The following is a 26,348-nucleotide window of genomic DNA, read 5'->3' on the forward strand; positions in this document are numbered from 1 at the left end:
ACCTCAGTCTTACTTCAATAACAAGATATAATGTACAACTTCTTTGAAGAGGTTTAAGATAAAGTACAGTAAGAACATTTAGCTAATGACAGAACTAAACTGTTAAGCACTTAATTTTAGCAGGAGTTGACTGCAAACTACAATGTTTCATGCCTTACACACAAACAAGAAGGGATGAGGGGGATATCCTTTCCTTGCAGCTTTAACATACTTCCTCACCTAAGCCCCATACCCTAACATTCCTTGTCAAACAGGAACACTCAGAGCCATTCTCAGGGATGTGAGAGTAGCAAGGATGTGATGCCAAAAGTGATGAGGGAACGAAATGAGAGGACAGCCACACTGGATGTTTTGGATATAGCTGTCAGCCTCAAACGAGTCTGCAAATGTCTGCTCAACTTGAACTCATTTTTTCTGTTTGCTGGGAAAGCAGATGAATATAAAGTTTTCTTTTGTTGTTGTTTTTGGTTTTTTTTGTTCATTTGTTGGGGTTTTGTTTCTTTTTTTTTTTATTTTTTTGTTTCTTTTTTGCCTGTGCTCTGCCTCACTTTATTTTGTGTCACTTCCAGGCAGTCTCCTTTGAGAGCAAATAGCAGATGAGATGAAGAAAAAAAACCCTGTGGCTTTTGAGTGAGCTTTATGTGTATTCAGAAACTTAATGTAACTCATCTCAGTGGTAAGGGTTTCCATAGTAGGATATAATCATCCTAGAAAGACTACTGTTCTTTTTCTAAATGCTCCAAACAGATGGTCTATGAAGTAGTGCTGCCCAAAGGACCTTTTTTACACTGTTAAATTACTGATGTGACAATTAGCTATCATGTGAGATTTCAGATTCCACAAGTTGCTTGTTGTACTGGCATAGAGTTACTTAGACAAACTGTAATAAAACTGTGCAAAGGCAAAAGAAGTGCTGGTTTTAGAGGAACCCATGCTGCTGCTTTTTGAGTAACTGAACTGGGTGGAATAATGTAAATGACCATTTTGCCTTTTAGGAGCAAGCTGCTATGTGAAATCACTGCAGTTTAATATTATGCTTCTGCTGCTCTTCTAACAGATGTTTCTGCCAAAAATGGCAGTTCATGACTGTAGAACAGAAGTGACTTTATCTGTGGGGGTTGCCAGTTTTTTTTGCTTGTTCTTCCCTTCCTGTTCCCCTTACACCATTAGACAGGGAAGAACATGTCTGAATTTTTACTGATGTTTTTGCTTGCAGGAGTAAGAGTATGTGTAGGTGTGGAGAGCTCCTTTGCAAGGCTCACCTCCATTTCTCATTGTGTTTTGAAGGTGTAGGCTTTTCTTTTATAAACACCTCCTTTTTGTTCAGGAAAGCAATGAAAGCAACCCTTCCTTTTTCTACTACAAATTTGAAACCTTGTTATGCTACTGAGCTGAGTCAGGTGTAATGTGTTTGGTTCAGTTTTGACTGTTCTCTGGGAAGGTTGAAAGTGCTGTTTTATTTCTCCGTCTGGTTCCTGCTCCAGAAAAGTTACTGTTTCCTCCCCTAACTTTGATATCTCTCTTCAAAACAGAATGGCCAATAGGGTCTTTGGGGACTGCTTTAGAGGACTTGTCACAGTATATCTGTAAAACGAGCCTTTGATCAGGAGATTGTTTAAAATCTCCTGGTTTAAAAAAAAAATGTTTCTAAGACTTTGTAATTTAAAAAAAAAATATCCAAACGAAGCAAACCAAGCAAAAACCAGAAAATTCAACAACCCCACAAACCTCCCAAGCCAAAACCATATGAAAATGAGGTTTATTGTAGCTGGGTACTGCTAATTAAACCAAAAGTTTCTTACAGCAGCTAGCTGTGACACTTTTCTGTTTCAGACTGTCAGACTTGAATCTGGCTTACACTATCTAGTTGATAGTGTCTTGGTATAGAGAAGGAATTATAAATTGCAAGTGATGACAGTTATCTAGTTCGTTTGCCTAGCTGTGAAAGGAAAGCTTGTTAAATGTCAGTCATCTGTCATGTTTAAGGTATCAGATTAGCTGTGTCTATTAAGCACATGTCTGCTGCTAAATTACTTCTGGTTTAGTTTTAGTGCCTCATATAAAGCAGTAGCACTTGTAAATATAAACACTAGTAGAACATGGCATGCGTCTTAAGTTGTGTTGCTTACTCGTGTTACTCTCTAATGCACTACTACAGGGTGTTCTGCTGTTAGGATTATTGTAGTGAGTGGTGTAGGAAAAACTACTGCATTTCAACTTTGAGTTTTAGATTAACATAAATCACAGTAAGTTTCCAAAGAAAGGAATTAATCTCTATTACTATGAAAGTGCCTTGAAAGGGAAGAGGAATGTCTGTGCTTAACTTAAAAACACTAAAGAATAACTAAATAGACTCAGAAGTAAAAAGCCCTGGTAAAAAACTTTGGTTAGAGTTTTCAGCTCTGATTATACTTGTTCACGTGAAGACAGGGCTTGGGGTATGTGCAGCCTTTGGGCCCAAAACCAAGATCTGTAGCCCTAGTACACCAATGTCAATAAGATTAGTCTCACATAATGTTCTAGCTTTTATTTTTCCTTTCAGAGCCATCACAGCCACATATGCACACACGTATCCTCATCAACATAGATATATATATATACACACACATATATGCAGTGCTGAAAGTAGTGTAACAGTGACTCACTGTCAGTGGATCAACAATTGAATGTGAAACATGGTTTGTTTTTTTTTTTTTGCAGAAGTGCATTTCAGTCACCAACTAGCAGGTGTGGAATTAAGAGCTTTTCTCTTTCACTAATATAGGCTGGGCAAGTACTGAGCAGTTTGTGCTTGGAGTCTGTGGAAGAACTGGTAACTTACACTTTGGCTCTATTACTTAAAACTGAGTGTGGAATACATGAAATCTTCAGCTGCGTATTACTTGTCTGCAAGCAAATGCCTTTCTGAAGGTGTGATTCAGCAAATGTTGCAGAGAGCTGCATCTTCAGAACTGCTTTAGATACTGCATCACATTTAACAGCTGTGTTATATCAGAGACAAACTAGTAGTTAACAAACTGAATAAAGTTTTTGCTCACTCTGTTTCAGCAGCTAGTGTGAATTCTGTGGTTTATTGTCTAAAATGTTTTACAGCTAGTTAACAGAGTCAGTAAGCTGTTGTCTGCTGTTAGCATTGGTAGTTCCTCTGTCTAGACTGGTACAGTAGTTACTACTTGAATCAAGAAAACCATGTTTGCATAATGTATTTGAATTGGCAAGATAGCTTTGACAAAAGGTAAAATTAGTAGCAACAAGATATAGATTTATTCCAGTAAGAAAAAAACAAGTTGACCTACTATAATGCAGGAATTCTGTGCTTGCCAGGGGTTTGTCATGTTTTTGCTGCTTGCAGATTGAATGCTATTTTAGAGGTCTTTCTGGTTTTAGCAAAGCCTCTGGACCTTAGGAGAAGCTATTGTAAGGAAACTAAAACCTAGTAACCTTTTCAGTGAAGCTTCTACAGAAGTGAAAGAAGACCATAGGCTGAAAAGGTCTGATCAGAAGGAGGAAAGGAAGGGAGCCTCAACAAAGAACAGTAAGTAATAGTTTATTTGAGAGATTATGTTAGTGTGCAAAAAAGAGGTGGAAAAAAGCACCTGGAAGCATGACACCAGCACAAATATCACCTGTTGTGAGTACCAAGTAGAGATTCAGTCCTAGGAGCATGATGTTTTGTGAAGAACAGTGAAATGCATCTCATAATTGGAGAACTTAAACATGGGAAGAAACACAAGTGGGTCTGTAGAGAAACCATGTGTAAAGGAGGGGTAATGAGGAGCCCTTTCACTGAGTATGAAGCCAAGGAATTGTCCTGACATCTGAAGAGAATGGCATCAAAGCACTGATGGAACCAAGACCAAGCTCACAAGAGCGTGAACTGGCTTGCTTTTGCATTTGCATAGTTGCTATATTTCTGCTATGGGCAGCAATCACTTTGGAATTCTTTTGGTTTCAATAATAGCTGCTGCCAAGGGCAATCTCCCTCTATGCTGTCAGGGTAAAAGGAGTCTGGGATTTACCACTTTGTGGCATAGCTGGCATAGTTGAAAGAGATGGGGCTTGAAGGTACCAGTGACACACAAGTACTTTGCATCTGCTGCTGTGCCAGGTCGAGGGATGAAAACAGTTGCTTGGTCTGTCTGGTTTTGCTGGGGATTCTTTAGCAGCCTTGTGTAAAGCACAGAATCAGACCCTACAACTCAGAGTTATAAAGCAGGTATGTTTATTACGATGCCAGGCGCAAGGGGGATCCCTCCTCCTAACTTGCACACTGAGGGGTTAAGCAAGCAGATATTTATTACACACACCCATGCATATTCATTAGGTTCCCGAGAGTTCGCGGGGGTATTATAATTCGTTTAGGTATTCATTAACCTAAGTCTCCTCTGTTTTGGCACACTGCCCTTCGATGGTTGTGGGCAGCGGTCTTCAAGATGAAGTAAGCAGTCTTCCTCAGGGTGCACTTTTCACCTTTGGCACAGTTGGATGCCCCAGTAATCACAAATTAGCTGAAACCAACCATATCTGCAAGTTTCTGATAGCTGGCAAAGGTTTAGAACAATGTGACCTTCCTGCAAAATTTATTGCAAGCAGAACTGGATGGGCAGACAAGGAGTATCCTAAGCTAGCAGATGTTCAGGAGTCACTGTCTCCAAAGTAACTGATATTAGAAGCATGGTCACTCATTAGAAGGATGGAAAGAAATTAGTTCAGTCTTGTTAGTAAGACTACTAAATTCTGTTATCACACCACAGATTTACAACACAAACATTGTTCTCTATCTTAGACCTAAGTTAAAAGTATTTTAACTCTATGTTTTCCAGGAACTTGCTTTCCTTGTATTATTGTGAACTGGAACAGAGTTTGATAGGGAGGACACGGATCAGAAGTGGAGCTTTTCAAGTGACAGACTTTCTAGATGCCTTTCTTGAGCCCTGTTGTCACAGTCCAGCCCTTGGACCAGGTTCTTAGGAGATAACCCATGGATGGAGAGTGTAATGCTTAATACCAAATTTACTTATCTGAAGATGATTGGTGCCACATGGTATTTCTGGTGTACACTGAAAACAAAGCACAAATTAAGGTTATGCGGCATAACTTAGAGCAATTGCAATTCACAGTTCAATCACAACACCAGTATGTTTCCTATTATTGGTCCCTATGATACCCTTGCCATCACCATGCAGGGTGTCCCCACTAGCCAGGAAGGAATAGGAGAGTTAATGCCAGCTGAAGTATGTTCCTCTCTTCAAAATTCTTTTGGCAGGTGTCTGGGGATTATACTGTTATGTATTTGCTCTCTCCATGCTTATCTGGCCAGCTCAGGGAAACCTTCAGTCTTGATATACCAGATTAACATCACCAGTTGAAACACTCAGATGTTGATAGTGGTTTATCTGAAACATAGGCCACTCCCCAGTCCCTTTGTGTTGAGATAAAATCAGCTTCTTTGTGACAGCTGTGGTCCAGTCATTCTCCCAGATTCACAAGCACATCACCCTCGGCCATCTCCCCTCATCCTTCCTGTGTTTTAAGGGCTAACTGGTCACTCACACCCAAGTGACACCAACCCCAAAATCACAAATGCAAGAAAAAAGCAGATGCCTCTCCCTCAACAGTCTCTCAGTGAGTTAGGCTTAAGCATGCAGTTTCTCTTTAACAACAACCACCTTGAGTATTTCTAAGAAGCACATCCGTTTTGATATAGCCTATTTTTATTTCCTCCCACATACACTGTGTAGAAACTGTAATACAAAGGAGGATAAAGACAGCCAAAACAAAATTATTCAGAGATCTTGTAGAGTTTACTCTTGCATTGCACTTACTGACTTGTTGATGGATTTGACATGGGCCACTGGTCTGTTGCTCTCTGTAGGATCTTTTAGTCCTCTGCCCTCCCCTGCCCAGTTAAGTACTCCTTAAATGGCTACTTATACCATAGGGCTTAACTGACATATGCATAAACCAATGTTTTTCCAGGCAAAACCCACCATTCACTCCTCAGCAGGCAACTCGTTTTTCAGGGAAAGGTGGTTTAGCCATTCATGTAAGTTTAGAAAAGTTCACCTTGCAACAGGTGAATGCAGGTTTTCAAACCATAAAAACATACCTTTGGAACAAATTAAAGTTTACTTGCTTGTCAAAGAGGCTCTGCCTGGCATCCGCAAGTTCTGTGTTTTCTAATGTAAGTCAGGTGATCAGAAGCATTTGAGTCAGTCTGTATTTTTGGCTGTTGTGTTTAGATTTTCTTTTTAAAGACTACACTAGACCACCATCAACTCGTATGCAAGAACAAGTGTTCCTCGAAGTTTAGTTTTGTGAAGCCTGCCCTTTCATAGTAAGTATCAAAGTATGATGCCTGGTTCCAAAAATAAGCACTCTGATCACAGAGGAATGAAACAGATTAACCAGAACTCCATTTTTCTGTGTTAATTTTTTTTACTATGTAGCAGTATCCCAACAATTCAAGTACAATTACTATTGTTTTCCAAAGTGAGTCCCCTGAAATAAAGAGCCCAAAGGTCTTTGTTTTTGAAATGAAACAAGCGTATGTTTTAAGGATTTGTGCTTTAAGTAAAGGTTTTCAGGCAGCTGAGATTCCTGCATTATCTTTCAGAGCACGTTTCAGTCAGTGTAGTACAGATGATGCTTTTGTGCTGAATTTTTTTGAATACTGGAAATAAAAGTGAGAAAACAATTTCTTATTATTTTTAATTTTACACAGTTCATGTTTACAATTCTCACTATTCAATACTTTGTATAAAATCAATATGCGCTATTTTCCAGTGAGACACAAATGCATATTGAACTACTTAATATTACAAGATAATAAGCTTTATCGTAAAAATACCGTCACCAAAATAAACTCCTGTTCTGTCAATCTAAGTTAAAAAAATATGATTACAAATATACAATTTAAAAAGAATCAGGATGAAGAGATTAGGAATTTTAGATCTTGATAGTCTGTACATGAGTTTTACGTAAGACAAACAGTCTGCAAACCATTAATATAAAAACTACAGTGCAAACTGGTGAACATCACATTTTTCTTTTTTTTTTTTTCATTTTAATGCATGAGTCTCCCCAAATCTTATTTTGCTTTAAATCAGCAGCACTTCCTCTATTGTCATATTGGGGCAAAAAGACAACGTACAGGTTAACATTCGAGTTAAGATATTGATGATGTAATGGGAGCTAGCAATTTCACACAAGATAGTACAGCTTTTGAGTATATTGCATACTTGGTAAGAGATCAAAGAAGATTCCATCTGTCATATATCTGAAAGGGGGAAAAGAATTTCTAAGGGAAAACTTCTAATTGATGACAGCAGAAATAACTTCCTTCAGCTGCTCCATGGTGCAATGGTTATGCAGCTGCTGCCACACATTCCACTTTGGCACATACTACCTCTCAATTCAAAAAAGACTGAGAAACCATGCCCACCAATGCTCACCCATGCCCCCTCTTCATTCTTGCACTTAAGACAGCTTTGGTATGGTACAATAAAAATTCTAGACAAAGTACTAAAAATTCAGAAGAACAAACTAAGCAATACAATTAGATGGGACACAATGAGGTAATGAGTTAATTTTCCATTTAAGGCTGTTTGGAGAGTTCAAATACAAATTGCCTTTGACATTTATATGTCACTAAGATACTGGGAGGTGGAACGGGTATCTTGAAACACACTCTTGCCAAACATTCAGTTTTGGTTTAGCTAGAGTTCCTGTTGTGTTTGTGCGCTTCTTTTTCACAAATTTTCTTCTGATGAGCCTGAAAGTGCTAATGGCTATGCTGTGCTTTAAAAAGGGCAAATTCCAATTTGGAACTCATAAGGGGTATGAAATAGACTAATTATTTTTAGGTTAGAACAGGAAAAATTATGGTAAAACAGGAAGTTCAGCTGAGAGAAGGGTAAGGCCAAAAACAATAAATGTTACTTCTTGTATTGACTCTCACCCTCTCACATTACTAGTTTCATCCCTTCTGCCTTTCAAGGTAAGAATTTCTGTCAAAAATAAATACAGATTCATGTTTGCATAATATACCTGCTATTGTGGTTACTTGTACTTCAGTTTTTGGGCAAATGGCTTTAAAAAAATTAAAAAAAAAGAAAAGAAAATACAAATTTTAATCAGTGTATCAGGGTCAATTCAGTCCCTCTCTTTTAGGTGCTTTCACCTATAAGAAAATGGTGGTGATGGTTAAGAATAAGAGGAAAACAAAAAATATCTGAGTCTCAATGGTCTTTTATTTTGCACCATATAAGCCTTTTCTGTCTCGTATTTGTATTTGCAAATTTTGACTTTCCAAACTCATGGATGCTACCTGTAAGCTTACATCTTGCCTCCTCTCCAACTCATGATGCTTTTGCCACAAAATGTTTTCAAGTCAGTGTGTGTTTATTCATATTGGAATTCAAAAATCACCAGCCTAACATTTTAATTTTAATTTAGAAGACTGTAGATTGAAACTAGTCACCAAACTCGCCCACTTACATTCATAAAAAGAAAATTCTTCTCTGTACAGAGGTAATCTGTATATTTAAAATCTTCAGTTATTCCATTGCTAACATTTCAGATCTCTCAGTTTCTTCTGTTAGAGTCACTAAAGTGACACATAACTCTATCATATTTAAGGCTACGTGGTAACAGTCCTCGTCTGAGGGATATGCAGCTACAAACTTCAGCTTTGAGATTTCATAATGCAAAAAGTGGTAGGGAAAAAATGCTGCCAGTGTTTGAAGGCAGTCTTGTAGTGGATGAAAATGTCAGTCTCAGACAGCTCTCTCTAAAAATCACACTGCTTTTTTAACAGAGAGGAACTGTAAGTGTTAATTAGATGTTAAAAAACTCTACTTACCCCTGAGTTCCACTACCAGTCTCAGTTGTACAGCAAGCTTATTTTCCCTTTTTAGTGTGCTGCACTCATTAAGTGTCTCAAAGCTAAAAAACGGTGACATCCACATGTCTCTCGGTACTTGACATACACATGTCAAGTGTACCAACAAAACCTGGGAAAAAATCTTACCTATTAGGTATGCTAATCTGAAGTGTCACCTAAAAGACTTGAAGATAGGGAAGGAAACAATGACATTTCAATATGATGACACTGCTTTAAATGTAAGTTGTTTTTCCTCCCCCTTGAAATCGTACCAGACTTAAAGCAACTGCAACTAATTAAAAGTGCCATTGGTTCTGAACAACTAAAAATCTATTACTACTAAAAACAAGTTAATCACAGTTAGTGTATTTCAAAATAAACAAACCACACAACCTTGAAAATAAAGCACTCTTTGGTGGGCAATAGTCACTTTGTGTACTCACTACTGCAGCTTCATAAAAAACTTCATACAAAATAAGAAGGAATAGCCAATTAGCACAGGAGAGTACCAAGACTATAAGAAAAAGCCTATTGTGGTTGATTTTCAGACCCAAGTGAAGACTTGAGCCCAGTCTGAACAGACAACACAGATTTATATATTTAAAAGCTCCCACCATCTTTAATTTCTGGTGGTCAGCAGCTAAGTGATTGCCATCACAATTTATACACATGCATCATACATCCTAGCAAGCCCTCTTTATAATAGAGAGCTTAAGTATTTACACCTGAGTTTGAATGTACATTGATTTTGTTGGTTTTGTCTGAGAGTGTTAGCACATTAGAAACATGTCTACCAAGCATGTTGACAGTTCATTTTATTCTATGAGTATGGAAGAGATTCTTCTGTTTCACTTTTGCTGAAAGATGGAGCCAAAGTAATCTCCTTGAATTGCATTACATCCCCTTTAATCATGTCCCCTTCATTCTTGAATATTGTCTTCAATACTTGTTCCTTATTTGAAATTTAACGCAATACTGTTCTAGCCCTTGGGATGGACTGGCTGCTGAAATAAAACATATTTAAGAAAAAAAGTTAAAAATGCACTTGATATGGATTTCAAATGAACACTTCTGGCAAGGTAAAATGAGCAAACAATACTTCAAAGAAAAGAAACAGAAGACAAAAGTCACTGCATTTAAGAACACAGCAGTATTGGTTGTAAAGAAAGCAAGGACTGCTCTGATTACAGACAATATGAATAAAGGTTCCATTTCATATAGAAAAGCAACAGAGGGTTCAAAGTACCATAACTTCATTAAGTGCATTTGCTGTAAAGCATTCCTTTTCATTCTCTCTCTCTGAGATATCAGACTGCAGGAAAGGTAGAAAGAATAATAAAGAAACGTGGTTTTTTTTAAAGCTAGATTTAGATTATTTATAGACAAGCTCTGAAAAGCTGCAGGTAGTTTTCAGTGTTTGAACAAGGGTGCAGAAGGCTGCTTTACAATTCCCAGCAAAGCAAAAGCGTATGAGATTTTTAAAGCATATTCATCTTTGTTAATTTTTGTGATATATCTCTCTGGTTAACAGAAGTAAAGGAATCTATACAATACACTTTTCATACATTTTCCTCCATATTCTCAATTATTTTTTCACCTGCATTCCCTTAAGCACTTCTACCTACCAAAATTCTTTCACAGTTTAAGATTTTACTTCTAATCAACAAGTTACTATATACATAATCCTAATTATGTGCGGTAACACAGAAAAGACAGCTTCATTTGAGTCTTACTAAGATTCAGTTGGTTTGGATCTTATGTATGCACCTTGTTAAAATATAGACTTGAACTCCTCAGTAACTGGCAAATTTACAAGGAAAACACTTTAACTGTAGAAATAAGGGCATCCACAGAATAAGGCTGTGGATAATGCTCTAGTAATGCAATTTCTTGCAGTTCAACAACAGTCTTATTTCAGTCACGAGATATAAAGTATTATGTCCACTGATCTTTCATAAGTGACATGAGAAATCTAGAGAAGTTCTGCAAAAAATGCAATTAATTGAAATTCCCTAAACTCTCTTTGCAATGACAGAATAGAGCTTTTTAGATGTAAATTGCTGAAGTCATTCTGGAGGAATTGTATGATAGTGTCTCCAAGAGTCTGAAGGATGAAACAGCAAATGAATTACCCAGCTCTGTGAATTATTTTGCATTAGGATGGGTTGCAAATTTGATTAATCTACAGTAAGAATTGACTAAAATGACCTAAAGCATCAACAAATGAAAGTGTAAAAATACCGCTGAAACTCAATCAGAGAAGATACTGAAAGAATAAGGGTACACAGTAATCTTGGAAGTTCAGAGAAGGCAACAAGTTCTTGACAGATGTCTTTGTCAATGCATTTGTCAATGTATTTGTCAAGGGCATGATCTCAATTTCGTAATAATAATTCTCCTCCTCTACCCTGCAATCCACTTGATCTGTAACAGGTCAATCAATTTGAGCACTGTGAGGTAATGCAAATTGCACAGACTTCAAGAAGTTACAATAAACTGAGATGAAAAAAACAAAGGGATGCTTAAAGAAAAAAAAAGTGAGGTTTTGCCAAATACTACTGGAAAAATAGACGCCTAAAAGATGAACAACAAGGTACTGCTTTCAAAGTCTATAAAATTGTACAATCATACTGAAAGACCCTTTAAGGGACCAGTATGCAGGGACCTCTTAGCCCTCTCAGATGACAAGACAAATACGAACTCCAGAAATGTGACATAACTATTTAGGACAAAATTGATTCTTGGATCCAAGCATAAAGTGACTGAAATTCTTTGACCTCATATGTTAGAAGAAAAGAAACAGTATATTGAATGAAGTATTTAGGGTAGAAGTTTTAGAAAATCTATTAAAATATGAAGTAGTTCATAAAGTTTGATCAACCTGATCCATGGTCCTCAAAGTCATAAATCTGGCAATATACCTAAAGGATTTCTTTCAAAATAACTGAAATCTTCTATGAGCAATATTTCAGGGATGTTGTTTCCTCCTAAGGACAGGTATTCTCGTCTCGCACAACACAAAGACTAACTTGGAGGTATGTTTTCCAGGAACTGAAAATCTCTGTTCTGTTACACATGTGCATGCATACAGCTACTAAGTGTTACAAGGAACTTAAAACTGGGAGAGTCATGAAGAAGAAAAACAGCAAGCAGAATCCCATCAGTTCTGTCCAGATGAAAACTGATGTGGTGAAAATGATGCAAAATGGAGGAAAAAAACAAGTGACCAAACAGGAAAACCAGAGAAATACTTTGTATTTTTAGTAAAACATGCATTTCAGGAAAAAGGGATTATTTTTAACACATTGTTATAAGAATCTAAAAGGAATTAATATAGCCACTGTAAAAATTTCCTGACTAGAATTTACTGCAGTCTACTATCAATGATTATTTCCATTGTCTGATAGAGTGAATTTTTCGTAATGCTGGTTGCATTCAAGATAACAGGATGAGGAAGAAGAAAGGAAAGCCCTGTGAGGAAAAAGCAGCAGAAGAACTTGGAACTTTCAGCAATCTTTGCAAGTCAAGCTCCATAACCACTTTTTTTAAAGTTATTTGCCATATTTTACTCTTCTCAATACATTAAGTCTCTTCACCACCTGACAGACACATTCAAAAGTTTCCACTAAAAGTACAGGGCAAATTCTGTCAATTGTAACCACTGGAAATTGCATGGAAATTTTTTTAAGCTATGCTTTCTGGTTCATCTTTAAGCCTCATCTTTGAGCCTGGAGAGCTGCCATAGAGGGACATGAACAGATGCACATGCAAAGAAACACAGTAGTACTGAGGCCATATACTTCTGGGCCAAAAGACACTTTCAGTCTTGCGTAAATCCATCTGAATTTAAAATTTCATTAAACAGGTTCAGTTCAGATTATCAGCCCATACTGTCAGTACAAAATCTCATGCACTATACATATGCATTTTATACATTTCACACCTCCAGTACCACTGCATTTCAGTTGTCCATAAAACTCATCTTAATTTTGACTCCATGTACTGACTAATAATTGACTTAATGCTGTGAACAACCTTTCCACCTCTTAATCTAGGCAGAGGTTTGGTAAAGAAAGTTTTGTTAGGTCTCATGTTAGGAATTACAATGTAATATTCTCGAAGTTGAAAGACTGAGCAACATACACAACTAAGATTTAACATTACCAATATTCTCAGTATATGAGATAAACCATAGAATTCCTCATTTCTCATTGCTAGACAAAGGAGTTGAACTGTGGCAAAAGCTCCTGTCAGCAATGGATACACCAGCTCAAAGTATTTGCCTAGACAACACTTACTGGGTCTATAAAGATGATAACTCTCACCTTTTTAAACTCTTTTTTCTTGCAGCAGACCTGGTAGTTCTTTTAGTAATGTCTGTACTGTCAGAAATGCTAGGTTCAGAGGTTTTACTTTTCTGAACACTGGACTGCAGAATTACTCTGTAAAGAGTAGGAAAAAAGAAAGATTATATAACCTCCACGTTTCTAGGAAAACACTTGAAAAGAGGACATTACAGTTGCAGTGGAGCTAACAAGTACCAGATGGCTTTTCACAAATCATACTAAAAAACTGTTCTGCCTGAAACACATCCTTCTCTTTGTAACATCCTTCTTGTAATTATGGTACTGCAAGTTGGCTTAATAGGAGCATAGCAGTTTGTTGGTTGTTGTTGCTTTCCCTTTCAAACAAGGCATTAAATTAATGGTTTTGAATTTCCTGGTTTTTCAGAGACAGAAAACAAAAAGGCAGAGAAATTGTACTTCAAATTACTGCAACAAAACAACAACAAAAAACAAGATAAAATCTTAAGTATGCAACAAACATTATATTTGAGACTGACACAGAAATTCAGAAAAAAACCCAAGTAAACCAATTTGTGAAGATCGAAGTCTAAATCTCCTGCAAGTAACCATGAACTATTCCCTTGAAATACAGTAGGCTAGGAAAATCATTGCATATACTGGCATTCTGGTCTTGCAAGGAATTACTACACCATGATCAAAATTCAGATTTACAGCAATATTCTTACTATTTCTTAAACAGGCAGATAAATCCTTGTGTTGCCTACATCAGTAAGCAAAGAATTCCAGATTGTGAAATACAAGCAACTATTTTTAGTCACTAACCAACTGGTTAGGGAAATCTTGTCTTTACTTCTGAACAGCTGTAGTGCAATTATGATACTATGGAGACAAAAAGTGACAACTGGCCAATGCAGCCCACAGATATCTATTTAGTGGATCATTTTATATGTCTACTTCCTAGCCATTCCATCTGTGCTAGATTCCAACTATAAAACTATGTATAATTTTAGAGATTCAGAGCCAAGAGTAACTTGGCTATTATGGCTTTTCCAGTGATGTTATTAGACTCTTATTTTCAGTGGCTTCACTGAGTCTGCTTGTGTCAGCAGATTATATTAGACTGGAAATAAAAACATTCATTAAGTTGTATAAACTGTAGTCTGGTTGCTTAACACTCTGAAGAAACTGTTTTCAAAGAATCCCAAATATGAACATAAAACTTAACCTCTGTAGCAAAGGTGGATATGCATACATGGCAGCAAATATGAGTATTTTCATACTTGTGTAACATATTCATCAAAAGCAGAAATGGAAAAAAACCTCAAAACCTCTGCTTTCATATTTTATATGGGTTTGATACCAGAAGTACAATATGCATTAGAGATAATACAATTTCATCTAAAATAGATTCTTTACATCAGTACAACTGATCAGCAACCTTATTTACCATGTGCTTCCAGATTCTTTAGCAAACAGATGACTACAGAGCCACAAAGTTCAAGTACTTTAAATTTCTACTTCAACAAGCTTCTCTTAGTATTTCAGGCATGGAAAATCTTATCATTTGATTTGCAAAACTCCAAGCCAAACAGTCTTCCTCCAAGATAAGACACGAGATTGCAATGCCAAGTTGCAAAGCAAATTTTACTGTAAACACAACATATTTGAAGCTGGAGGGATCACTTATTTGAGAAGCTGGAAACAAAAGTGAGATACCTTCAACACTTTATCACCCTTCTGTAGACAACACAAATTCTTCTGACAATATATGTTTTCCTTGCATTCCCAAGGTGAAATGGCTCAAAACCTGAAAGTTCACTTTAAAATTTCTACTGTGAGTGTAAACCAGTCTCAGAAAGTTCTAATATCAAGACTTACAATCCTCTTTTCAGTGCCACAGCTGCCATAAAACATAAACAAATTTGGGCTACTGCATTTTCAACTAAGCTTTAAAAATGACACGAGTTTTATTTGTGCTACTAGCTACTGCCAGGACAGAACAGAAAGGTACAAAGCTGGCTTAACTCCATAACATTTAGTCATTGAAATATAAGCATGACCAAATATTGGTACATGCTGGTTTATAAGTGCTCATACAAACAGAAATATGGAAAAATCGTGTTTTCTCCTTAAAGATATACATACAGTGTCTTGCTATATAAAATGCATGTAATGTACATATAAAGAAAGCAAAAGTTATTGGAATGGGATCTCATGGTTCTAATCTTTCTCTCTTTCCAGGCACCAGAAGTTTAGAAAACTGGTAAGTATACATGGCTTAAATCCATACACTTCATGAATATGAAAAGAAACATTATGAAATGTTAAGATGGCATCTTACACAACACTTAATATTCATTTATTCAGCATATCATAGGGATGTCTTTACTTCCCACAGAATTTCATTTTATCTGTTCAAAACAAAGAAAGAAAAGATACTCTAAATGGGAACGTAACTTACAAAAGTAGTCGCACATATATTTGCACCATAAGACCAAACCAACCGCATCATCTTAAATTACTGCATTTACCAACTGGCAGGGAGAGAAGGAGCTGGCTTATGGGATTAGCTCAGAGCCAGCTGTGAGCATGACAGAACCTTTAACGTATTCAGCTCTTCAGTCAATATGTCATTTTTATATCTCACCAATACATAACATCACATGGCTACCGAAGAGTAAGGATTAATTGAAATTCTTGTGAGCAAAACATTCCTGAATGATCAAATATACATTTTAAATCAGACTAAAACTGTAGCCTTCCAAGGCTGATAGCACCTCCAGGAAAAGACGAAGTCCCATTTACATCGTCTGTCATGTTGTTACAAATAAAAACCCAGAGCTGTCTCTGGGCCCAATAACTCTCAGCTTGGGAGAAGTTAATTGCTATCAGAGCTTTTGTTAGCATGTTACTGCATATATGTTTTAGGTAAGAGAAGAAACTATCTTGTCAAGGATGCTTTAAACTAGTTGTGTTGAGGGAGGGGAGCATCATTCCATCCCAACAAACTCAGTCGCCAGCACCTATAATAAATACTCTGAGCAATGTAGTAATATTCTAGCCGCTCCAGCCACTGAGCTGGCTTCATTTGGAGCTCAGATCAGATGTCTCTATACAAATGCCCATAGCATGGGGAATAAACAAGAGGAATTAGAGATGTGGGCACCTCTACGGGGCTATGATATAATAGGCATCACAGAAACATGGTGGGATGGCTCCTTTGACTGGAGTGTTGGAATGGAAGGTTACAGGCTTTTTGGAAAAGACAGGCCCAGTAGGAGGGGAGGGGCAGTTGCCCTTTATGTTAGGGATAGGCTGGAGAGTATGGAACTCTGTCTGGGGACAGGTGATCAGTTAACAGAAAGTTTGTGGGTCAGGGTTAAGCGGAAATCGGTGATGGGACACATTACTGTGGGGATATGTTACAGACCGCCTGATCAAGAGGAACCTGTGGATGAAGAACTCTACAGACAAATAGGAAAAGCCTCACACTCACAGGCCCTTGTTCTCATGGGGGACTTCAACCACCCTGACATCTGTTGGGGCAACGGTACAGCTCAGCACAAGCAATCCAGGAGGTTTCTCGATTGTGTGGAAGACAACTTCCTTCTGCAAGCAATAAAGGAGCGGACCAGGAGAGGTGCCTGCTTGACCTCGTGCTCACCAACAGGGAAGGGCTCATTGGAAATGTGACTCTCCAGGGAAGTCTTGGATGCAGTGATCACAAGATAGTCGAATTCGAGGTCCTCAGGACAGTGAGAAGAGCGTGCAGCAAGCTCACTGCCCTGGACTTCAAGAGAGCAGACTTTGGCCTCTTCAGGAACCTGCTTAGCAAGGTTCCATGGGATATAGCCCTAGAGGGCAGGGGGCCCAAGACTCTTGGTTAACATTCAAGGATCACCTGCTACAAGCTCAGGAGTGTTGCATCCCAACTAGAAGGAAGTGCAGCAGGAGGGCCAGGAGACCCCCATGGATGGATAAGGAGCTGCTGAGAAAAATTCACAGGAAAAAAGAGGCTTCTAAAAGGTGGAAGCAAGGATAGGTGACCTGGGATGAATACAGGGATGTTGTCCAGGTATTTAGGGACCAAGTTAGGAAAGCTAATGCCCAATTGGAGCTAAACTTGGCAAGGGATGTTAAAGATAATAGGAAGGGATTTTATAGGTATGTAGCGGCTAAGAAACAGACCAAGAACAATGTAGGCCCCTCCGGAAGCTTTCGGGAGAACTGGCTACACAGGACTTGGAGAAGGCTGAGGTTCTGAATGGCTTCTTTGCCTCGGTCTTCACTGGCAAAGGCTCTGACCACACCACTCAAGTCTTGGAGGGCGGATGCAGGGACTGTGAAAACTTAGACCTTAGGCCCACTGTAGAAGAAGATCTGGTTTGAGACCATCTTAAGAACCTGAATGTACACAAGTCCATGGGACCTGATGAAATCCATCCGTGGGTCCTGAAGGAGCTGGGGAATGAAGTTGCTAAGTCACTGGCCATCATATTTGAAAAATCATGGCAGTCAGGTGAAGTTCCTGATGACTGGAAAAAGGGAAATGTAACCCCCATTTTCAAGAAGGGGAAAATGGATGACCCGGGGAATTACAGAGCAGTCAGTCTCACCTCTGGGTCTGGCAAAATCCGGGAGCAGATTCTCTTGGAAGGCATGCTAGGGCACACGAAAAACAACCAGGTGCTTGGTGACAGCCAGCATGGCTTCACTATGGGGAAATCCTGCCTGACCAATTCCGTGGCCTTCTATGACAGGGCTACAAAAGTGATGGACAGGGGTGGAGCAGTTGACGTCATCTACCTGGACTTGTGCAAAGCGTTCGACACTGTCCCACATGACATCCTTGTCTCTAAATTGGAGTGTCATCAATTTGATAGGTGGAGCACTCGGTGGATAAAGAACTGGCTGGATGGTCACACTCAAAGAGTTGTGGTCAACGGTTCAATGTCCAGCTGGAGACCAGTAATGAGTGGTGTCCCTCAGGGATCGGTGTTGGGACTGGTCTTGTTTAATATTTTTGTCGCTGACATGGACAATGAAATTGAGTGTGCCCTCAGCAAGTTTGCCGATGACACCAAGCTGTGTGGTTCTGTTGATAAGCTGGAGGGAAGGAATGCCATTCAGAGGGACCTTGACACGCTTGTGAGGTGGGCTGATGCCAACCTCATGAAGTTTAACCATGCCAAGTGCAAGGTCCTACACCTGGGTGGGAGCAATCCCAGGCACAGCTACAGGTTGGGCAAAAAGGAAATTCATGGTAGTCCTGCGGAGAAGGACGTGGGGGGTGTTAGTCAATGAGAAAATGAACATGAGCCAGCAGTGTGCACTCACAGCCCAGAAAGCCAACTGTATCCTGGGCTGCATCAAAAGGAGTGTGACCAGCAGGTCAAAGGAGGTGATCCTGCCTCTCTACTCTGCACTTGGAGTACTGTGTGCAGTTCTGGTGTCCTCAACATAAAAAAGACATGGAACTGTTGGAACAAGTCCAGAGGAGGGCCACGAGGATGATCAGGGGACTGGAGCACCTCCCATATGAAGACAAATGAGAAAGTTGGGGCTGTTCAGCCTGGAGAAGAGAAGGCTGCATGGAGACCTCATAGCAGCCTTCCAGTATCTGAAGGGGGCCTACAGGGATGCTGGGGAGGGACTATTCATTAGGGACTGTAGTGATAGGACAAGGAGTAACGGGTTGAAACTTAAACAGCAGAGGTTTAGACTGGATATAAGGAAGAAATTCTTTACTGTGAGGGTGGTGAGGTACTGGAATGTGTTGCCCAGGGAGGTAGTGAATGCTCCATCCCTGGCAGTGTTCAGGACCAGGTTGGATGAAGCCTTGGGTGATATGGTTTAGTGTGGGGTGTCCCTGCCCATGGCAGGGGAGTTGGAACTGGATGATCTTGAGGTCCTTTCCGATCCTAACTATTCTATGATTCTATGATTCTGTGACTTTTGACAGACAACGAGACTAGCAGCCTCACTTGACAGCAGGTTTAATTAATAGATTTTTAAATTAATGTGAGATGATGTCACAATAGAGGGAATCCTCCCAAAACCTCAGCACCAGAAAATATCCCAATTGACGTTAGAGAAAGGTAGAATCCTCAGGACACTTGCCTTGCTGCTTTGTAACTGTTCATGTTAAAGACCATGTCATGCTGTACATAATAATGATGAACTTCCAGAAACACCAGCAGAAGGTGCATCTAAAGTACACAAAGTTTTTCTAACAGATTGTTTATTTTACTTTTAAAAATGGCAGAACATTTACGGAACACAGACTACAGGATGCTGTAATAGCCACACTACTAAATACATATAAGAATTTTTCATCTCCAATTAACCTGTAATGGAAGCATTACTTGGTAGTTCTGAACCTAATATACTCACCAAACACCAGATTAGTTTATACACTACTTATTTATTCAAGCTAATACATTAGCCTTTAAACAAATCAAAGCCTACTTAAATGGAACAGTGTTTGGATCACTAGCACCAACTTTTAAATACTTCACTACTTTTTTCACCATCTAACTCAAAGCAGGGTGTGGAGACAAGTACACCATCAGGACACAAAAGCCCCAAACCCCACAACCCAAGAAAAAAATCCACAAAACTTGAAATGTCATCAAGATAATACATCTTGGAGGAAATCAATCCACACAGCAAGTTTTTTTTTAAAGAAAACTGATTACAGTATCCTGCAGAAGGATTAGGGAAAGAAAGGCTACACAGGAGCATGTATTCTCTGTCCTGCAATAGGCACTTTTTCTTGCCAAGACTACCTGTTTCATGAGGTCTATCAAACGCAATATTGCTTTCTCTTTCATCATCTCATGATTTTTTTGGAAAATAGACCTGAATTTAGGAAAATAGGAAAACAGCCTCTACCACTCTTCTAAGTCATCAATAGGCAACAAGTGATTGATAATCTTTGTTCTACAGGGCTCCAACCACAGGGACTCCCAAGCCAGCCCAAGCTGATTCATGATCCTGTTTGATGAATCCTCCTAAAACACAAGGGACACTACCTGCATGAGAGAGATAATGTTAGCCTAGCTTTTAAGAAAAGCTTAAGCATTTTCTTTGCCTGGACATTAACCAACATTGCATAATTGTCAATCCTGGAGATGAGGCAGCAGCACCAATAACCCAATTTCTTGTCTCATATTTACCAACATCAATCTTTTCTCTTTCCCTGTAGCAAGGAAGTTTTTAGACAGAATACAGAAAAGAGAAAGAAAGGATGACAGTTGAGTGGAATTGATCTTACGGTACAAAAAAAAAAACCACAGGGCAGATGGTTTCATTTTTTTTAACCCATGTTTTAAGTTTAGCTTTTTAATCTGAGTTTAGAAATCAGAGATCTGACTCTGGAAAACACTGAGACAAGAAAAAGTGATACACTTGGTGCAAAACTTTGTGAGGAAGTCCCTCATTTAAGTCTGTTCTTTGACAAAGTATCAATGAAAAAAACCCAACAAACCTGAAGTGATCTTTAGTTGATGGTGTACCTAACTTGTCCACAACTCCCAGTTCTCATTCTTTAGTTATTATGTCACTTACTTTAGAAGGAGTCCCATGCTTTTTAAAAGTGCAAACAAAAAGTTGTAAGCTAAAGGTAAGAAGGTCAGAAATTCTCAAAATGTTCTGCCAAGAGACAGTGTCTTCTTTTACTTAGTACTCTGATGTAAAATACTTTTCTGACCTGTTTTTAATCTGAGACACTAAAGGCTTAAGCATTCACCCAAAGTAATCATTTCGCTTTGAGAGTGGTGGTGATGGAGCAGCTCCAGAGAAACACTGCAGCAAGCAAAAAAATTCCTGTTTGGGTTTCCTGGCAGTTCTGTGTGCTGCTGAAGTTTTGTTCAGCCAAAAGGTGGAAGCTGTTGCTTGATGAAAACATGGCACTTTATAAGTGGAAGGAAGGCACAGCAATCAATGCAGCCACACTGACAAAAGTGGACTGGAGAAAGAGTGAAAACTTTAGTCAAGGAACTAATGTGTTTTTAATGCTTTACTCAGCTCCTGAATCCAGGTAACAGAAAGAAGGGGTTTAAGTAGTTTCATAAAGATCTTTTATAAAAAGCTATTTGTGAACATAAGAAGATGAAACCAGATTGGCTGGGTAAACAAGTCAGCCTTGACCTAATACTGCAACCTGCCTCATCTTCTGTTACACTAAAAAGGAAAAAAGAAGTCCCATGTTACTGCTTCTTATGGCATATACTACTATAGTCTCTTAGTAAAAAACAAAGACCTACTGACATTTCTAACTAATTCTGATTCCTGTCATTTCATGTGAGTAAAACCATCCTTTGAGAACCTAGCCCACCTTGCAAGTTCATGAATTTCAAAGTAAAACTGGAGCTAACATCTTCATCTGCAATATGCAAAGGGTAGAATCATATTTTAAAGCAGTACTTTTTCCTTTTTACAAATACAATTTTGCTTATATAGTTTTGCTTATTTGCAGGAGCATGCACAGAAGAAAGGCTTCAAAATTATAAGTTATCCTAATTATAAAAACTCTTCAGCTTTTTGTATTGCAAGCCAGCCATAAAAACCACTCAATTATTAGAAATAATACATACAAAAATACCACAAAGCCAGCGCAATGAAATTACTCTTGCAACAAAGCCAGTAAGAAACATGATATGAAAACATGCATTTATGAGACACACTAGACACAAAGCGTGAGCTATTGTAGAGAAATGGAATGGGACACTTACACAGTGGCTCTCTCTCAGGTGATGGTTACTATTTTCTTAAACCATCTAGACAGAATAGTAGGCTGGGCAGGAGGGAGCCACATATAATCCACCAGATGACAATGCTACACAGTGTAGATACCAGCATAGCTAGGAGCCATCTAAAAAAGGGGTTGGAGGGGGAGGAAAAGATGAACAAAAATTCAAAAGCAAAAGCTATTGCTGCATTTAGGCTTGTTTCAAGCTCTTGAAAAGCATACTGCTCTATAACCTTTGCCAAGCATTTTCTTACTTTCTATGACTGTAACAATTCATGTAATCATAAATTGCCAAATGTAGTATCCGTGTGTTGCTAGAATCAAAGCAAATTTTCTGAAATCCTCACTGAAGTCATTTATTCCAAAGAAAATCTGCATTGCTCTTTTGAAAGTAAGCATATGCTGGAGCAGTAAATCTCTCATCTCTTGCTGCCACCTCTTACGCAGCTTGATCAGACTATATTCATACAACCTACTTCATCATCATATGTTGTAATACTAAAACAGATCAGAGCCACATGAGTTTGCAGGAGCAAGCAACTTATGTAAACTCCCAGATGAAGGGCTATATTACCTTCCTGTGTTCGAAGTAGCAAAAGCTACTTTGGAATCCTTTGCCAAAGGTGCAAAAGGTGCAGAATACTGCTAATTAGAAAGTATCCATTCATTAAAGCACACAGAAAGAGAACAACCAAGTTCAAGAAACATTAAGAAGCATTATACACAGATCCCTTGTTACTTGTACAAAAGTAGCACCTCTGGCTCTCAAAGGCTGTAATTGTCCCAGCTTCTGCTGCTCTTTTCTTTCATTACTTTTCCTCTTCTGTGAAATAAAACTACATAGAGGATTTAGAAGCTCCTTTTTCTTTGCTTAGATAAAATTAATCAATTTCACTGCAAGATTAATTATTTTTAACAGTCACTTTAATTGGAAGAAGACTGACACCTCTTTGAATACAAAGACTCATGTAGGGCAGCTAAATATTCCTAGTGATATTTCGGTTTAATAATAGTAACACAAAGAATCTAAGAAGTTATATATTCATTTTTCACCACATTATTTCAGTGTAAGCTGCACATCATATAAATAACATGAAGGAACAGAAAATTTGCTGTTTTTAGAAATTCAACTCCCCATGCCACAATGTACACTATAAAAAACAACTATAAGCCCTAGATCAATTATTTTAATTGTACAGAAGTAAAAATTAACTAGTTTTAATTAGAGCAATCATGTTGCAGAATGCTTTATGAATGGAATAATTTTTTAATAGCTGATAGGCTGTCTGCATATTAGGACAATGTCTCTGAACAGATTACCATACAGTCTACATCCATTCTATGGAACATAGATAAATGACATCTTTCACAATCTTTATTGCATGACTTAAAAGTGGCTTTTATGAAAAAATATTATGAAGGGGAAACTAAAACACTAAGTGCCTTAGAAACTAATGTGCAAGGTAGCTGTTTTTCATTGAGCTATTCGAGGTAGCTGAGGTGATGTGTTTTGACTTTTTGTAATGTCAGCTGGGTACAAGCTTCGCTCTGAATCTGTTGGTTCTTATATGATTGTTTGTGTAAATGATGAGTATGAACAAAAGAGAATCTTTTAAAACAAAAGCATTAGTCATACACAGCAATGTGTGAGAGTTTCCAAAGATACATTCCTTTACCTTCAGCACATTCTTACTACATACATCTCACATTTTTTTCTAAAAGTCTTATGACACTGGCTGGTCTTCATAAAAAAGAAGACAAAACAAAAACAAAAAAAAGGCCAGCAGCTAGCAGCAGCATCCCATACTGAAAGCACAACAAAAGCCAAGTTGCCTTTGGTCTGTGACTCTGGTTGCTTGCAGAAGTCTGACAGCCAGGGGTCCCCATTCCATTCCTAGCAACCAAATGAGATCCAAATAGTCTTCCAAGTCTTGAACTCTCCTATAGTTTACTTAAGGGTAGATAGACAGTTTTTCTATCTACAGATGCTAAAAGCTACAAATGCTACAAGCAGATGCAAAGGTGACTATGAACCTTCTTTTACAGGTGGTGTTTCAGTACTCATCTAAAATAAAGGCTAGTATCTCAGGTTCCCTGACAAAAAAGCACTCCTTTTGAATGTGTTTACTGAAATAGTGCTTGTCTCTTCCTCCCAGATACAGCAGCTACTATCCCAAGGCCCATAGGATTCAGGGAAAGTTGCTCTCCAAGGAAGAGGAAATGAAACAAAGCTTAGTCTTCCAACTCTTCTCACATAGCTGATTTTACTCCAAAAAAACAATGTGCACCTTACTTCAGCCAGTCAAACCACCACGCAGTCACATTCCCATTTTTACACTCCCACAGGAAAGAAGAAAATGTTTGTGGTTAAACTAAGAGCAAAGCATTCAGATATACAGCGTGAGCTTGTAAAGCACAGACTACTGGAATAAAAAAAAACACATAGAAAACTAGAAATTGAGTAACGTAGTTCTTTAACCAAGTTCTCCTGCACCTTTAGTGCTCATTAAGCCTTCAGAGAAACAGTGAATCCATGCTTTAGATTTGTAAAAGCAGCCCGGGCAGCAAACTTTTGGGGCAAAGGGAAATATTGATAAAGAAAAGTATAAAAGTATTTCTGGATTTATACATTCAGAAACTTACGTTAGCGGAGATGCAGTTGGAGCTTTTGACTGCCTTCTGCTTTTCAGAGCACGCAGCTTATCACCTTGTGTTACACAGTTTGTTTCATCTTCATCACTGTACTAGATCAGTGGAGGGGGGAAGGGATAAAACAAGATTAAGATATAGACATTTAGACATTTAACAATGAAACTTATCTTAAATCTTAAAGTTAGAATTATCACAACAGGACAGTTTGCCAGCATAAAATCAAAGGATATTCACTGGCATAAATACATTCCTGTTTGTTCTGTTTCCTGTTTTAAAGCTGTAAACCATTAACTGGTATCATGAATTACATGCATCAGAATGTTGTGTACTTTTAAAAGTAGAAATGTATTATCAAATCTTTGCTTAGATGCTGAAGAATCTTCACTCAAGTACAGCATTTACCTCCTTCAATGCCTTTTTAAAAGAACAATACCATTTTTTAAACACAGTTTCAGAAGGTATTATAAGAGCTGAAATTACTTAGAACCTTAAAAGACCAGAAAACCTTTCATCCCTTTCCTTTAACCACATCTAATAAGTTAATAAAAAGAAAAAAAAAAAGCAGTTGCTTGGTTACAAATTTTGAGCACTTTTTTTGTTCTGATATTTACCTAATTACTGAAGTACAATAAGAATGCTCCTACTTCACCTGTGTAGTGCCCTTGATAAAAAAAGGGCAAACAGAAAAAGAATCTAATTAACCTAGTTTTAGTGTACCCAAAGGTTTGTTCAGAACCTGAGAGATTCTCAACAGCAGTTACAACTTTCACAAGAGCACATTCGATGGTTACCAGTTCAATGTCCTTTTGGATGGTTCGCCTGTTTCTCATGTCATTAATTGAAATATCATCTACTCCTGACAGAATTCTTGTTACAGCAATTTTACGGTTTCCTTTCAACTTTGCACGGAAAATATCTCCTTCTGTCCAAAGTTCTGCCTGTTTGCTATCATAACATGGAAAAAAAAGCCCAAAACACATGAAATTAATACCAAAGATTATTAAGTGTTCAATAAAGTAAGAAGAAAAAGGCATCTACATTTATTTTTAAAATAATTTATAGTTAATCTACTTACGCCATAAGGAAATGTTGTTGTGGTCCAATCACTGAACCAGGTCTATTTATTCTAATCCAGGCAATAGTTTCAGCAGCTGTCATCCGATAATGCTTCATAATATAACAGGCAATAAGTGTACCAGTTCGCCCAAGACCAGCTGTGTAAGACAAAAGAATGGCTTCTTTCATATACCCATCTTCATATGGAATCTGCTGTAGCTACATACATTGTTACTTGGATTTGCCTAGTTTATTTAAACAATTATATTAAACTGTTACTGATCAAAAGTGTAACTTACCTTTTGATTTTTTTTTCCGTATTGTCGTGGTTTAAACCAAGTCCGCACAGCTCGTTACTCACTCCCCCCCCTTGCTCCTCCAACTCCCGGAGAGTTAGGAAGGAGAATCCAAAGATGTAGCCCCCACAGATTGAGATAAGCACAGTTTAATAGCTAAGGCATAACACAAATCACTACTGCTACTACAACAAATAATAATGATAAAGCAAACAACAAGTGAAGAGAATACAACACCTCACCAGCCACCGACCCATAACTCACCCCACCCTGCCTGACCGAGCACTGACTGATACCTCCTCCATCCCCCCAGAGCTCCCAGCCCTTCCGGGTTTCTTGGTTACATCCTGGGTATGATGTGCTATGGTATGGAATACCTCTTTGGCTAGCCTGGGTCAGGT

The 26,348-nt window shown here is 38.2% G+C and overlaps 1 protein-coding gene across 5 annotated transcripts in view; it reads right to left on the bottom strand.

Annotated features, from left to right (window-relative positions):
• Window positions 1-6,366: 6,366 nt before the first annotated feature.
• CDC14B (cell division cycle 14B) overlaps window positions 6,367-26,348 on the bottom strand; it is a 51,420-nt gene continuing 31,438 nt past the window's right edge. Inside the window, exons 10-14 of one of the 5 annotated variants that reach the window (XM_031054249.2) lie at window positions 25,671-25,809; window positions 25,387-25,540; window positions 24,587-24,687; window positions 13,210-13,326; window positions 6,367-9,885 (exon numbers count right to left, since the gene is read on the bottom strand). In XM_031054249.2, the coding sequence (XP_030910109.1) occupies window positions 9,849-9,885; window positions 13,210-13,326; window positions 24,587-24,687; window positions 25,387-25,540; window positions 25,671-25,809 (548 nt within the window). In that variant the 3' untranslated portion in view covers window positions 6,367-9,848. Of the gene's footprint in view, window positions 9,889-13,209; window positions 13,327-21,926; window positions 22,067-24,586; window positions 24,688-25,386; window positions 25,541-25,670; window positions 25,810-26,348 lie in introns of those variants that run through there. The other 4 variants (XM_031054251.2, XM_013130557.3, XM_031054250.1 and 1 more) reach the window with 4 other exon arrangements.

Source organism: Melopsittacus undulatus, chromosome Z (genome assembly GCF_012275295.1).
Source record: "Melopsittacus undulatus isolate bMelUnd1 chromosome Z, bMelUnd1.mat.Z, whole genome shotgun sequence".
Classification (NCBI taxonomy): Eukaryota; Metazoa; Chordata; class Aves; order Psittaciformes; family Psittaculidae; genus Melopsittacus; species Melopsittacus undulatus.